Source organism: Hydra viridissima, unplaced genomic scaffold, assembly GCF_058129835.1.
Source record: "Hydra viridissima isolate aposymbiotic clone 2 unplaced genomic scaffold, HvirCarnegie_v1 scaffold_10, whole genome shotgun sequence".
NCBI classification, from domain to species: domain Eukaryota; kingdom Metazoa; phylum Cnidaria; class Hydrozoa; order Anthoathecata; family Hydridae; genus Hydra; species Hydra viridissima.
The window spans coordinates 17103590-17119210 of NW_028324309.1; the positions used below are offsets into that span (position 1 = coordinate 17103590).

The 15621-nt window shown below is 31.4% G+C and overlaps 2 protein-coding genes across 3 annotated transcripts; one reads left to right on the forward strand and one right to left on the reverse strand.

Annotated features, from left to right (window-relative positions):
- Positions 1-9907, forward strand: LOC145181565 (uncharacterized). Of its 2 annotated transcripts, XR_016456121.1 has the most exons (5): positions 1-2192; positions 3256-4363; positions 4531-6088; positions 6955-9655; positions 9759-9907. XR_016456121.1 is itself a non-coding variant. In XM_090099452.1 (4 exons), exons 1-4 carry the CDS (start codon positions 807-809, stop codon positions 9419-9421), a joined length of 6519 nt encoding a protein of 2172 aa, XP_089955578.1. In that variant the 5' UTR covers positions 1-806; the 3' UTR covers positions 9422-9724. The 2 variants fall into 2 exon arrangements, 1 of the variants encoding a protein (XP_089955578.1); XM_090099452.1 differs by lacking the exon at positions 9759-9907 and having other exon boundaries at positions 6955-9724.
- A 224-nt stretch (positions 9908-10131) lies between these two features.
- Positions 10132-15166, reverse strand: LOC149883410 (vesicle-trafficking protein SEC22b-like). Its single transcript, XM_090099454.1, has 5 exons — positions 14851-15166; positions 11458-11567; positions 11138-11298; positions 10900-11052; positions 10132-10757 (listed from the first exon to the last, which is right to left on the reverse strand). The coding sequence occupies exons 1-5, from the start codon at positions 14923-14925 to the stop codon at positions 10603-10605; spliced, it is 654 nt and encodes a 217-aa protein (XP_089955580.1). The 5' UTR covers positions 14926-15166; the 3' UTR covers positions 10132-10602.
- Between the last annotated feature and the right edge of the window lie 455 nt (positions 15167-15621).

Genomic DNA, 15621 nt, shown 5'->3' on the forward strand with positions numbered 1-15621 from the left:
AAAAAAATGTTTAAAGCAAAAACAATTGAATTAAAATCAGAAAGAAAAGATTGGTTAGTAATAAAAAATTAGACGAAAAATTTTAGTTATGGTGAAATAACTCTTGGACGTTTAATGTAGTGACGTCACGAAAACGCGTAAAATAACAGTTAAAAACATTGCGGCAAAACCAGCGGTCGCCTACACAGTTTAGAAGAAAGATTTTTCCGTTCAAAAAATACTCCGAAAACAAAATAAACGAATTTCTTTTTTTGTTACTTCAATTAATAAGGATATTCCGACGTCTAAGGAGTTATCTTACAAAGTGCAAGATAATCGTGAAATAGTTGGCATAGCAAACGTAAGGAACAATTTTCATAACAAGATTATCTTTATGTCATTTTACAATAGCTTACGCGGCAAAGAACTTAAAAATCTAATTTACAGAAACATTCTACAGCATGCAAAAAGCCCTTACATTCACGCTAGATTAGCATCAAGTTTAGATGAACGATATGTTGTTAGAACGGACGAAAATTCTTTACTAAAAACTGAGTGTAATACAAGTAAAGTTATCGATTGATATCAACTGGAAACAAGTGAACGTTTTTTTTTAAAACGATAGCTATTAGATCATGAAGTTAAAAATAACTCTCTAATCACAAAAATATTGTTAAAAAAAAAACAAACCGCACTCATAAAAACGTTGAGCATCGAGTTCATAAGTAAAGAAGCTTGGTAAAAAAAAAAAAAAAAAAAAAGAAATAGGAGATTTATGTGTTCAGAGTTTGAAATCCTATAACACATTCCAAACATATAAATCATTGATGGGACAATTGTTGACTAACTTGTTTGAGAATGAAAAGTTTAGAGAAGTGCCTCAAGAGCCTGTTGGCATCTTGGGTGGGAATGTAATAATATCAGAGGATGGGGAATATGCAATCATAAACATGGAAGGAAAGAAGAGAGAATACAAGATTGATAGAGTAAAGTTAAGAAATAGTCGTGATTTTAGTGAGAGGATTAGAAACAGCAGAGATCTATCAGATCTCGTTAAAACCTTGGAGGATTTGCAAGTGTTTAATGAAAAGAAAGAAATTTCTGATAGAAACGATTTTAAAGATGACTTAAAATTAGATAAGAAAAAGCAGGTTCAAGATTTCTACAAAAAAACTGTAAGCAATAACGAAAGCGACCCTTTAATTCTGTGCAACTCAGTTAAGTCAGTCGAAATTATGCAAATTATGCAAAAGGAATCTATTTTAAAAACCAATAACGACACTTCTAATTCTTCATCGAATGCAAATAACTTAAACAATCATCTCAGTTCGCTAAAGCCGAAACTTTTCCCTATTAGCGACGACCCAAACAACAACTTAATCAGAGAAAAAATTGAAGAAAATCTTAATGATGAAAGTCTTGCTGCGACTAAATTATTATACGATGAAGTATTAAGCGAGTTTTTTCGCGAATACAACACGCAAAGTAACAAATACAAGAAGAACAAGATAGCTGAAGGAACTTACAATAGCTGTGTTCGAACTTCAATTCTGCAAAATGTAGAAGAAGAGAAAGCTCTGGCTTCTAGAAACAAGACTAATAATGAGCGAAGCGTCTTTAAATCTGAGCGATTCAATTTAAAAGCAGAAAGTGAACCCTTAGAAAATGTTTTGGAAACAAAACTCGTTGAAGTCGACTGCGACGTCTTAAATGAAAAAATAGAAGGTAAATGCTCTTCTTCGCAATGTTTTCACCTCGAAACAGGCAGCAAATGTCTTGAGAACTACCAGCATAACATTCGCAATGAAGTCGTAAAATGCGATCGGATAGAAAAAAAAATGGCGAGCGTAAATACTATAAACAACCCTGATTTTGGAAACGAGCGCGAACGGTCTTTAGAAGGAAACCTTTGCGAGATTTTCTCACACGATAAAACGGGGGTGAACTTTTCGGAGAGAATAAATTGTTCTGACGAAAACTCTGGGTGTTTTGAAAATCTTTTTCGTTATCCAAGAGAAAGAATAACTGGAATAAGAAAAAGCCATAGCATGGAGTTACAAAATAATCAAGCAATCAAGGGGATTTCGAATTACTATTTGAAAATGAACAGAAGCGCTTCTGACAGCTTGATTTACTTTTTAAAAGCATCCGAACTTCGATCGAACTTCGATCCGAACTTCGATTTAAACGAAGAAAGTAAAGTTGTTGATCAGGTTTATTTTGATTTTATTTTTCGTCATTACAAATGCATACACTCATTTTATACAAATTGCAATGACAATATTTTTAGCTACCATCCATGTATTAAAGGCGGTGCCGTGATAATTACCATTATTACGACCGCTACTATCGGTACGTCATCACTATCATCATCTAAAACATAAAACTTTTAATCATTTTTTTCGTTTTTTTTTTTTTTTTTTTTTTTTGACGGTTTCATGACGTCGCCTTATGATTTTCATGCTTTCTCAGTTAAAAGAATTATTTTAAGTTATTTTTACAACAAAATCAATGTTTACAAGCACCGTAGATATTTTTAAGTGTATAATTTATAAATGTCATTTGCTTCCGTATTGACAGATAAAATCTTTTTATCATTAAAGTTTTTTTTTTTATTGAAAGTTTAAAAAAAAATGTTGACACAATGCTTTATGATAATAAAAATGCATTAATGATAATAAAAAAATATATACACATTCTCAAATTACCCCCACAATAAATTCCATAAATAAACGAAAATCTTTTAGTTCCGCTTGTTATTCTAAAGCAAACTGTCGATAATGACCTTGAGAATGTCGCCTAATTGTTCGTTTAGTTGCACTTTCAAACAATAAAAATAAACCGAGTTTCAAAAATTCTCTAACGATCATTAGAAAACTTCAAATTCAATACTCAATTTAGTTATGCATTCAACTAGATTTTTGAAATTCCTACTTTAAGACTGCAATTAGAAAAAAACGTCAACAATTAAAGTAATAGTTGGGTGTAGTAGAGAAAAACTCTTAACAAAAAATATTTACCGTTTAACAATTTTTGTGTTGCTTTTAAAAGTTTCCTTGATTTTTCTAGAAATTGCGAAAAAAAACCCATTGTGATCATACTTTAATCATTTTGAAACTCGATGTATTTTTAATACAACAGCTAATTGTAAAAGTAAAAAAAAAAATGTAATTTCTATACGATAAAAGTAAAATAATTTAAATGTAAAAATAAAACAACGAAAATAAGATAAGAAAATTTGATTAATGATCTAAGGTGTATAACTTTTTATTTCAGATGCCCCCGTCCAACAACAACCACCCACAAAAGATACAAGACACAACTTCTTTTGAAAATTTTGATTTTGTGAATAAATTGGATCTGCCCAACAAAAATGAAGCTGCACCAGAAAAAGATGGCCCGATTAAATTCATTTGCAAAAAAGAATCCATTGAAGACAAAACATTTGCAACAGCTGAGCGAAAAACCGCTGGCCATTTCACAAATAAGATTGCTTTTAATGATAATATCTGTCCAAACAACGAATCGGAGTCAACTCCGCTTTTTAGAAATACCGAGTTACTGGAGCTAGAAATGGATGTTTTTAACAAAGAAACAAAATCTAAAATGTCTATTGAAGATGAAAATCTGACATCATGTGAAAAGTATAGTTCACTGGAAGTAAACGAATCACTGGACATGAGATCACTTGATTTTCATATCAGTTGTGAAGAGCAGAGTTCTTTTGAGCGAATTACGATTTTAGAAAATGCTAAACAAGCAGCGGAGATAATTTCCAATGAGTTTATAGAAACTGATGTAGTGGAGATAATTTCCAATGAGTTTATAGAAACTGATGTAGTAGAGATAATTTCCAATGAGTTTATAGAAACTGGTGTTGTTGAGATAAGTTCAAATGAGTTTATGGCAGCAAATGTAGTGGAGAAAAGTTCAGATGTGTTTACAGAAACTTTTAGCATTGTGGAAACAAACTCAGTTGAGTTTGTGACAGCTGATAGTGTAGAGATAAACTTCGATATTTTTACGGCCACAGATTTTGTGAAGACAAGCTCTCACATATTTACTGCAAATATTGGGGAACCGACGTTACCTCTTATAGCGTTTGTAGAAAGACCTGATATTATTGTCGAGACAAACGTTTTCAACGAGGAAATAGAAAAACACTCAGTAATTGAACCTTTTTTAGAATGTACCGCAGCAACAACTCTTGATGTTTATGAGATGAAATTGCCAGTAGACTACCCACTAAATGCTCCTGAGGAATCTGGTGAGCTTGCGTTCAGAAAAAATGAATCTAATTTTCACGACGTTACTCAAACCGACTTTAACAACGCTAATCAAACCGACTTTCTTGATGTCGTTCACAACTCACAGTTAATAACAAGTAAGAGTTGATTTTTAAAATTTTTTTTTTTTTTTGCTGTTTTTTTGCTGTTTTTTGAAACGTAAGACTGCCAAAAATGCAAGCTTCACATTACATTTTCTTCACATCAATTTTTACTTTTAAACTTGATGATTTAATTTTGATAATTTTATTTTACCAAATTTTAGTTGATCTTGATGAGGAAGATATTTCCGATTGTTTGGATGTATTAGAACATTCTAGCCGAAGTGAGATTAAGTTTGCAGAGTTAGTAAAAATAGAAAACTCTGACGATTCACTTGAGAGCTCTCCAGAAGCTATCCAGAGCTCTCCGAAAACTCCTGCTGATCGTTTAAATTTAGAACATTCTGACGGTTCAGTAAGTTTATTGTCATCAAATGATCAAACTTTTTGTGAGAAAGTTTCACGGGACAACAGTTCTCATGAAACTCCATCTTCATTCGATCCTACAAATGTAGACAGAAGCATTGAAAAACGTTTTTCTTGGAAAGTTGAAGACAAATTTTCAGATTTTCAGAGGGGTGAAAAAATTAGAACAAACAACAAAAATTTACTAAACTTTGAATTAGAAACAAACAATCATAATAAAAATAATAATGTAACTCAAAGCAAGCTATCGGAGGAAAAAATATTTGAGCAACCGTTGTTACAAAGTATCAACTTTGTTATTGATTCGCTGGCTACTAATGTCAACCCAAGCAATTTTAACAACTCAATAATACCCATATCAAGCAAACAAGTATCCCACCAAATCACTCCTGATTCACTTCAAAAAGTCCCGTCAGTTCTTTCGTCAGCTGTTCCACCAGTTGTTACGTCGGTTGTTCCACCAGTTGTTACGTCGGTTGTTCCACCAGTTGTTACATCAGTTGCTCCGTCAGTTGTTACGCCGGTTGTTTCATCAATTGTTTCATCTATTGTTCCTTCAGTTGAGGCAAGCGCGCAGTCTTTATCACAAATTGAATTTGTAAGCGGTGGTTCAAATGTTTTAAAAAACGAAATACAGTTTTCAGTCAAAACTGATGAACTGCCCTGGTTTATCAATGAATTTTCTTCACAATCAAAGATACGAAGAGACGAAAAGCACGATAAAAAGAGCAAGGAGGAAGCGACAAAAACGCCCGAAAACAACTTCGCTATAATTCAGGAATTTGAGAAGCCAGAAAACGAATTACTTGATGATAATGAAACCTCTAACAATTTACTTGATAAAAAGTCAGAGGTTGTAGGAAACTCTGGTTCTTTTAAATTCAAAGCAGATTACAAGCTAACTCGGAACAGTGTAAATTTAATTGAATCTATTGAGAACGAGATTGAGTATGAAAAACAAACGTTCCAGGAACCTCATCTCGACAAAAAGGTTAAAACTGAAATCGCATTTGCAAGAGAAAACCTTACTCCTATTAATTGTAGCATGAATCTTCATAGGGCTGACCAAAATTCTGAAGTACACGAAGGTATGAGTAAAATTCTTGTGGAAGCTCGTAAAAAATTGACGCCGATAGCAAAAAAAGCGAACAAAACAAGACGCGTTTTATCAGAAGGTGGTAGCAATGATATTAGACAATCTTTTGCTGATTCAGATCTTAGTTCTTTTAAAGCTGATCCAGAACGCATACCTGGAACAACAATTCTACGTTCAAAATCGCTAAATGAAAAACGACACGACCTAGAAACTGATATCGATGATATAGACGACGAAGAATTACTGGGCGCATTGCACAGGTTACATAAATTTTACTTTATTGTTTTATATAGTAGACATTATTTAAGACATATCTATACAATATTTAAAGAATATATATATATTTTTATAAATAATTGAGAACTTTTACAGAGGTGAAGCAGTAACCGGTAAAAATTGACTATGATATTATTTACATTTAAAGGTCAAATTATTAGAAAAAAGTTAACGAAATTAACATGGAATCAACTTAATTAAATCAAATTTTAGTTTTTCAGGGAAAGAGAATTTTAAAAACACCATTGCAAATAGTTTACACATTTATTCTAGTTAATTTATAAAATTCCTTTCTTAAACTTATTTCCAGGAAATTAAGACTAAAGAAGTCTAAATTTATTAGTCTCAACTTGTGAATATGGAGTAGGATAATATTTCATTTATCGATTTAAAATCAAACTATAAAAACGCTGTAATAAGAGTCACATGGTTCCTTAGATATTGGATTTTGATTGGATCAATCAAAAAATTGGCAAAACTTAAATATTAGATTCATATCAAACTTTGTTTAAACAATAACTACAAAAAATATTGAACATTGTTTTGAAAAATTGCGATAGTTATTGCAAATTACATAAACATTACAAAGTTCCGTATTATTCAGCGAAACACTCTTAAAATTTCACTTGAAAATAAGCAGGTTTGATAACTTCAATAAAGTTTAAGATAAAGTACACGTTTTAAAATATAGATTTCCAATTTTTCTTTTTACTATATGACATATTCATTCATATTATTCAACTGTTTAAGTTATATATCAAACAGATTGATGAGATTTAATAGATCCATCCATTTTTCCGCTCGCGAGTGGTTGAAAACAGTTTTTGTAGCTTATTACAATCTCTTTTAGAAGTGCCAAAGTAAAACCAACTAATGTTACGGTTACCGATATTGATAAAATAATTCAACTAGAACAGGGATCTGGTGATGAACCTGTGTTTTCAACAAATTGTAAAAAGTTTGTGATTGTATCTAAGTCTACGAGTCCGAAGAGACGATTAGGAAGATCAGCTAGTTCAGCAGCAAAGAAAACGGTACCGAAAGCAGATAGGGAAATTAAAGCTTCTAGTATACCTCATTCTCGCAGCTTTAAAGCAATATCAGAGGGAAAATTTTTCTCTGTTAACGTTATTATTCCAAGTAAAAATATAGAGTCACCGACGTTAGACGTTGATTTTAACGAAAAAATTTCAGAGCAAGGAAACAAATTACGGCTTCCAACAAGTAATATCTCGAAAGATAATCAACCAGAAAATAAAATGAGCTTAATAAAGAATAAAGATGAAGAGAATAAAGAGGGTTGGTTAAAAAAACTCGAAAATATTCCTTGCTCTCCGCTCATTGAAAAGGAAATTAAAGCCGAGAGCAGCAAAACATCTTGTGAAAATGACGTAGGATCACCTTCTTGCAATAATTCTATGAAACCCTACATTGAGAGAGGATCGTTAATTCCCCATAACAAGTTTTTTGATGAAAGCGTCTCAAAGCGTTATTCGTGGGACATTTTAGATTTGAAATTGCAGACTGATAGTAAAGGAAAAAGCATAAGGAACTACAAAAGGGATTCGTGTGACATTGGTTATTTATTTGAACTTTATCAAAAGGAAAGAGATGCTCTAATGAAACGAAGCCAAAGCGACAGTATCAGTGACTTCAGTGAAATATCATCTATATCCGATAACAGTTTCGTTTCTTTGAACTCATTAGAAGACCCGATTTCTGACAATGTTTCTAAAGTAACCAAGCAGCTCCTTGAAACCCAATCTTTTAAAGCTATCTTACGTATTAAAGATGCACAACTGAAGCAGAAGTCGACTACAGAAGTTCCAGAGCCAATAATCAAATCACGACCATTTTCTTCATACCCAGAATTCACACCAGAGGTAAATGGCTTTAATGGTTCAGACATGAATTCGTTTGTGCTAGAGCAGGCTGCATCGGCAGTACGCAACAGAAGAAGGGGCAATACAAAATCAATACCAAATTTAGTCAAGATTCCTGACACAGAAATTACTTCTACATTTGAAAATAGAAACGAAACATTTAAAAGTCAGTTTAAACAACCACAGCAATTTCAAGAAGACTGTAAAACACACAATGAACCGATAAGTAAAACTCTCAATGAACCAATAAATATGCGTTATGATCCTTTACTAACTAGCAACATGTTAGAATGTTTTTCTGCAACAGATTTTACGTCAGATAACAACCCATTTAAAGAATCTAAAAATCACTCCATTAAAAGGAGTCACCTCTCACCTAGCAACGAGAAAGGACACGCGGATGACCAATTCATAAAAAAAAGTTTAAATAGATTAAATAGTCAAACCACTTCGGATAGAGCCGCTTGTGAAATTAGAAACACTCCTAATGTAATACCGCAAAAAATAGACAATGCAGCCAAAAGTTCTGTAGATGACCCCGACTCAAGTGGAGCAGAGAGTTTTATCACGGAAGATGTTCTTATCAAAAGTAATATAGATTCAGAAAGAACTGTAATTTGTGGGAACCCGCCATGTTCAAAGTTTCAAGTTCTACAAGGCCAACAAAAATCTAAATTTAAAACTTGCCAGTCGTGTTTTACGTGTTATTGCAGCAATAGGTGCAAGAGGACTCACTGGGAAGTTCACAAACGCACGTGTTTGTATGGAAGAATTTGTAAGTATATTAAGTCGTTTTTAAAACAATGCGAGAAAGGAAAGAAAATGAATAACTATTTTAGAAAACTATCTGCGGAGAACTATAAAATAAATGGGAAAGGTTGCGTGAGTATAAACTTTTCATCGCCAAGCGAAGTGAAGTTTACTTACAAGAAAAACATTTTGCCGACTCATTATTGCTATGCTGTAATAAAAAATACAGACGACGGAAAACAAAACCGTCATAACTGTTTATTACAACAAACGCTGCGTGATTACAACCCCGAAGCAGAGTTCGTCGTGAACATTTCGGTGCAAATTGAAATTAAGAAAAGTCAAAACAAATACCATCCCCCGTCAGTCGTGCGTTGTGGTCGAATACCGTTTTTATCGAGGGGTGTTGTTGATTACAAGGATACGTTATCTCTCAAAAGAAAGTTTTCTCTCCCCGTCGTAAATTCTCTTCACATGAACACTATGGAAACCCGGCGATATTTTTGTCGTGAAGTTTCTATAAGCTTAAAGAGATACGGTGTTACAGTAAAGGATTATCGCCATGTTTATAAAAGTCTGTGCAATTATGTGGAAAACAATATTCCTTTCGAACCCTTCATTTTTTCAAAACAAATCGATGGAAAAATGATGGAGTTCTCTATCCTACTCTCTCCTCCTTCCTGATACCGAGTGTACGACTGGTTAAAGTGGAGAGCTTTCTGTTAAATTTGCAAAAGCATCTTGCTTTACACTTAACGTTCTTCCATGAAAAAAAATTTTTGTACAGTAAATTTATAAAGTTCAATAAAACTTATTTCATAAAATCACTACTCAAGTTATAGAAAACAAGAAAGGCAAAGAGTAAGCAAGACGAAAAACAACCAAGACAAAAAAGAAAGTTTATTGATAAAATGCTTTGTGAGTTAGATTTTGTCTCCGCTTTCTATTACTTAACTTACTCAAGTGATTTAAGGCCATTTCGAGAAATTTTTTTTTTTCTTTCGTGTTATTTTCGTTTAAGCGCGTGTGACGTGTTTTCACCTTGCGGAATGGATCTCGTTGAGAATATGACATTAGATGTAAAGTTTTTGAAAGATGGCATAAAGGTTTTTGCAGAAACAGCCGATAGTAGATTAAGTTATGCATGTAAATATAAACATTTAGGCGCTAGTCCACTTTTACAACAAACCCCCCTCCCCCCAAAAAAGAAACCAAACAAAGCGCTGATATTCGCCGTTTTTTAATACCATAAGTTCTGCTACTTCAGTCAAAATTTTTTGTGTGATTTTCTTGCGACTATTTCTTGCGCTCCTACTAAATTGCGAACTCGGTAAAGCAAAAATTTTATTTTTGCTATAAAAAAAAAATAGGAAAGTGCAAAACCTGAAACATTGAAGATAAGATGTTGCGATAGCTAAACGATTGATAATCTTTTTCTATACATTTATTTGCATAAAAAGCACTCTCTTTCACTTTTAAGTAAACGTGTTTTCCATTCAATAAGTGATGAAATTTGTAAATGCTTCATTTTTTCTGTGAGAAAAAAAATTCAAAAATAAGAAAACAAGAATAACTTTAAATACTGATAATTTTTCGTTGCTCGTTCTCAGAATAGAAAATTAAGTTTTACTTCATAAATTTTATAGATCACAGTGTATTTTTGAAATAATTTTTTAAACAAAGCGCGGGTACAGATTTAAAAGAACAAAATTTCGCTCACACCATTTTTTGCAGTGTTACATACTCTTAACCCTCAAAACAATCCCGTTTGGTTCGCATTACCAACCAATTGAAGATATTTTTGAACGCCAATAATCTTTCAGGAAAAACTTCATTTCAGCAGATCAAGATATCCGTCCAAAAGATTACAATACCCAATACCGAATAAAAATAACAAGGATGAAAAAGAAGATGCCAACTGCAGCATATTTAGCATACACAGTCCTCATGTTAAGATACTTGGCATCTTTTTTATATTTTTCACTTTGAAAACGCAGCTGACCAGCTCTGTCGTGAAGCACTAAAATTTTTACGAACAGTTAGTAAAGTGAAATTATAAAGTGACGTTATACGGTGACGTTTAAAGTGACGTTACACGGTGACGTTTAAAGTGACGTTATAAAGTGACGTTTCAAGAGTTACACCATTTTTTACTATTTTACCTGATAAATTTTCCCCTCTTTGCAAAACTTCGTCAATGTTATCAATCATAATTTTTTGAACGCCTTGGAGTTCGTCGCTGAGTCGCGTCAAATTTCTATTTCTACTGTTACGAGAATCGATGAAATTTTTGCGAGCTTTTTGGATGTAGGTGTCTAAAACCAAGATCTCTTGCATTTATCTAAGTATTTCAACTTTTAAAATTGCTTTAAGTGTTTTTTATTGAAAATCATAACTTACCGAATTCTATAAAACAGTAGGGTCGAACAGCAGTTGGAATTTGTCCGCCATATTGACGAAAAAATTCATTTTGAATATCTTCTAAATAAGCAAAAGCATTCGCTTTTGAATAAGAACTATCCACAAGAACCAAATAACAAGCACCGTTGCTGATTGAGTAGCTAAATAAAAAGATTCTTCTTACACATGTGCTATTTATGCTTGTGTGTGCGTGCTTGTGTGTGCGTGCCTGCGTGTCTGATATCTAGTGTATGGTATGTCTGTGTGGTGTAAGCATGTGTGTAGAAAAAAATAGATAAGTAAAATTTGAAAAGACTCACTGAAATACGTAGGGGCCAGTTTCAATGCTACATCTTGCTGGAGATCTTTCAGTTAATTTTTTGAATAAATTTTTTGCTTGATTTTGATACTCTTGAATATTTCTGCTGGACTAAATACATAAAAAATAGATAAGTGATTGAAGGCCTCATTTCTCAGCACACTAAAAAAAAACTTGCTGAAAGAAAATTTGGTTAAACGAGCAAAACCAAAAAGTTTCTTTTTTGTAGATAGTTCATCATGTATTTTATTTACTTCAAAAGGAAACTCTGAAATTATATTAAAATAACTTTATAAATATAATAAAAAATGAAAGCATTCTAAATATTTTCTTAAAACTAAAATAATAGATAAGATTTTTATGTTTCATAGAGCAGGATTATATTGAAGTATTGTAGAGTTACTTTGTAATCAAATGCAAAAATTCAAAAGATTTTAGTTTTGGTTCCTATCATTCTGCATAAAACTGCCAATTAACAAAGTAGATGACAAATTTTTAGGAGCATTTGCAGTTGGTGAAATAGCGTATTAACAAGAATACTTCATTAGCAATCACTTATAGCTAACCACTTTATAGCTTTAAACATTTACAAACCTAAAAAAGCAAAGCAAAAATACTAAAACTGGAGCAACTACTTCACTGTAAAAAAATCCATTTTACATGAAATCTCCCTCTTTGAGCAAAAATTTTTCCAAGTTCTCTACTTTTACTTTTAGATGAATAAAAAATTGAAAATCTGAGTTTTCTATAATAGCAGGCTAACTTTTGCTAAATTGTAGATTTTTTTACTATCAGAAAGCAAGATTTTGAAACTCTATTAATCAAATTGGATCTATTAATTCTGGGTAAACATTTTGGATGAATTCACCTAAATGAAGCTCTTTATTCATAAGTCATCAAAATGTCCCCTACTTAGATTTTTTAAATTCTTTGATTTAAAAGATCCTTTGCTTATGATCACATAGTTTTCTTTTTTTGAACACACCAATCTAAGTGTTTTCTATCAGAAATAGCAAATAAATTTGTGGTGACTCATTCCTAACACCCGCAAAAAGATTACAGATGTCAAACTAAACTTTCAGAAGAAAAAAAAAGTCCATCTTTTTAAAACTTACAAATCTTAGAAAATAAAAATGAAATAGAAATTAATCTCATGTCATTTACTAAAAACTTAAAGAAAAAAGTTTTTTTATGGTAAAGTGATTAAAAATACCTAAAGCTAATAAAAAAAACTTGATATTTTCACATCACCGTAAAAATGTTTCAAAAAGTGGACAAATCATTTCTTACCTTACATTTCCACAAATTTACCAAATATAAAAATACCATTTTCAGATTATTTAATTCAGATTTTAATTCTCTTTTTGCAACTAAATTTCTTATTGGTAAAATTCACAAACAGCCTTTTTCAACCAAATTTCTTCAACAACGTTTACCCTCAACCATAAATTTGTAAATGAAGGTAGTAAAATATTATGATAGCTTGTTGCAATTCTTCAGGCCAGAAACTGAAAGGGAAATTATTGAAAATCTAGGTTGGAAGATGATTTTAAATTCTATTTGATGTTTTGTTGCGCCCCATCTAAATTCAGAGGCTCCTAAAAAGAGAATGGCATGGGAATTACCATACTCTTTTATTACAAATGCATGACAGGAAACCTGGTTAGAACAATTTCTGTTGCAGTAACATGGAAGCTTAGAATCTAAAGTAGTTTGCCAATATCTTTTCTTGTTGTATGGGAAAAAACTAAATAATAACAAAATTACTATTTAGTTATTGGGTTCTATCAATCTGACTAACCTGTAACAAGAGTGTGTCCGGGTAAAAAAAAGGCTTTGCATCTTTTAAAGTGGATAGTATAAAGCAACATTTCCAAAATGTCTCTTAATCAATATCGAAGACTTAAAAATAGATGATTATCTGTGTGTTAAGACCCTAGTGGTCCGTGGCTATTGATGGTATTTCTGTTCTTTATATAGCGTGTGTTTGTAAGGACCATAAAATGGTAAAGCACAAGTCTTAAGTCACATAGAAGCCTCATCAATACACCAAGTAAAATGAACAGTTGATTTATTCAAAACATAAAGGTTATATCAGTTATTTTTTACAGATAAAACTTCTATAATTCAACACATTGCAAAATTTAATTCGGAGCCATACTGAATGTTCTACAATTCCTGGGAGTTGGAACCACCACACTTTCATAGCATACTTGCATACTTCAATAAAGAGAGTTTCATTTGATGTTTCCACAATGTGAAATTTTCCTCCTTAAAAGATAATGCTTATGAAACCAAATGTTGTGATCAGGACATGCATAGTATGCATTTATGATGCTCAATGGTTTCTAGGTAATATTATCAGCATCTCAGAAGAAAATCAATACTTACCACATCTAACACCTAGCCATAAAATTTTAACCTCTGTTGGGTATCACTTGACAGAAATTTCATGTTCTAACAGTAAACTTTTGTATGTTTAAGTCAAAAGATTAAAATCAATAACTTGAATACATTTTCTCTTATACAGTTTGAATAATTAACTTAAATGAATTAAACTAACTTCATTTTTTGTCAACTAAAATCGTGTTAGTGAATCATATACAGACACAATCACTGTTCAAAAAAATAAAATTAAAGTGATAGCAATACATGCCTCAAAATTTTATTTACAGAAATTAAATTTTAAAATTTATTTGCATAGACAGAGTAACAGAAAAAGTGTTACAACTTGCTTTTCATAAAACAGTATAATAAATGTATGTAAATAAACACAAAGAATTACAAAAAAAACCTGGGATATTGTTAAAGCATGTTAAAAAGTCTGGTAAAAAATAAGTGATGTGATAAAAGAGTTACTGGGTTCTATCATTAGAACTTAATGAGTTCTACGGATTGAACTTAATAACCTTTTTTCTATAGAAGAAAAAAAGCATTTTTTCTATCCAAAAAAAAAAATGTAAATTACACCCTGAGTAAAAAACGCAAGTAGTAAAAATAAAAAAAAAATTAATATAAGAAAAATTTAGGAAAAAGAAAGGAATTTATAGCAAATTTTTTAAAATCTGGTAGGCTAAAACAGATACTAAACTATTAGTAAGGATGATTAATATGTCATAATTTGTCATAAAATGCATGATTAAATACTACTTTCATTAAATGCTCAATAAATCGTGATTTCTGGACATTAATCACCTAGCCTAATACCTAGCTAAAACTTTAGAATCAAACTTATATATAAATATAAATATATATATATATATATATATACATACATACATATTAAAAAATATTCTAACTCTATATGCAAGCTTCATATAATGTTGGTGCAGTGTAATAAATATACGCCCCTAGCAGTAAATTCCTAGCAAAAAAATAAAGAGTATAGGATTACCTGTTCATCTGAAGGTAGAGAAGCAGCTAATAGAAGACCATCAACGGTTCTAGCAATCATGGTTAAAAGTGCCATACTTGAAAAAGCAGAGAAGTGAACAATAGGAAAAATACTTTCTTTTTATCAGTGAAAAGGAGCCAGCGTAGAATTTCCGTTAGGTTACAAAATATCTTTACAAGTTATTTTGTCAATAAATGAGCCTTGTTAAAGAATATCGTTAATATAATTATATTTGTTGAACAAATCACGATAAGAAACTTAATGATTTTGCATCACTTCTAGCTTACCATGTTTGTATATATACTTTATGGTAAACGTGGAATACGCATGCGTGTTTTAAATTCAGTCTTTGTTCTCGGAAAAATAAAACTTTCGATTTCGTTTTTTCTAATCCATTGGAAAAGTAGAAATCAAAAAATCAATTTCGACATTTGTAATTTGGTTATCTTGACCGGATGAGCAATTATTTTAATTTGACTCAACTGTTTTCATGCTTATCAATTAAAATCTAGAAAAGTAAATTAAATACAGAACGATTAAAGTTCCAAATTTAAAAAGAAGATCAGAAAAAGCGATTGTGTCCAACTTAAAAGTATTTTGTAAAAATTTTGGAATTTTTTTTTCATCAAAATCACACTTCTCAAAATAATAAGATAAGTTAAGATATTTTTAAAGACGGTTTAAATTGAATTATTAAAGATTGAAGGAAATCAAAAAATCGAAAATAAATCTTTCAAATCCTATACTTAAAAAAATGTTGTCATTCTTGGC

What these genes read in the sequence shown, in the direction of transcription:
- LOC145181565 (XM_090099452.1), top strand. Translation starts at nt 807, where the DNA reads ATGGGACAATTGTTGACTAACTTGTTTGAGAATGAAAAGTTTAGAGAA. An exon ending in AAAGTAAAGTTGTTGATCAG is followed by an intron (nt 2,193 to 3,255) that starts GTTTATTTTGAT and finishes TTTTTATTTCAG; the next exon opens with ATGCCCCCGTCCAACAACAA. An exon ending in TTACTGGGCGCATTGCACAG is followed by an intron (nt 6,089 to 6,954) that starts GTTACATAAATT and finishes AATCTCTTTTAG; the next exon opens with AAGTGCCAAAGTAAAACCAA.
- LOC149883410 (XM_090099454.1), bottom strand. Translation starts at nt 14,925, where the DNA reads ATGGCACTTTTAACCATGATTGCTAGAACCGTTGATGGTCTTCTATTA. An exon ending in ACTGGCCCCTACGTATTTCA is followed by an intron (nt 11,299 to 11,457) that starts GTGAGTCTTTTC and finishes CTTTTTATTTAG; the next exon opens with CTACTCAATCAGCAACGGTG. An exon ending in CTACTGTTTTATAGAATTCG is followed by an intron (nt 11,053 to 11,137) that starts GTAAGTTATGAT and finishes TCTTGGTTTTAG; the next exon opens with ACACCTACATCCAAAAAGCT.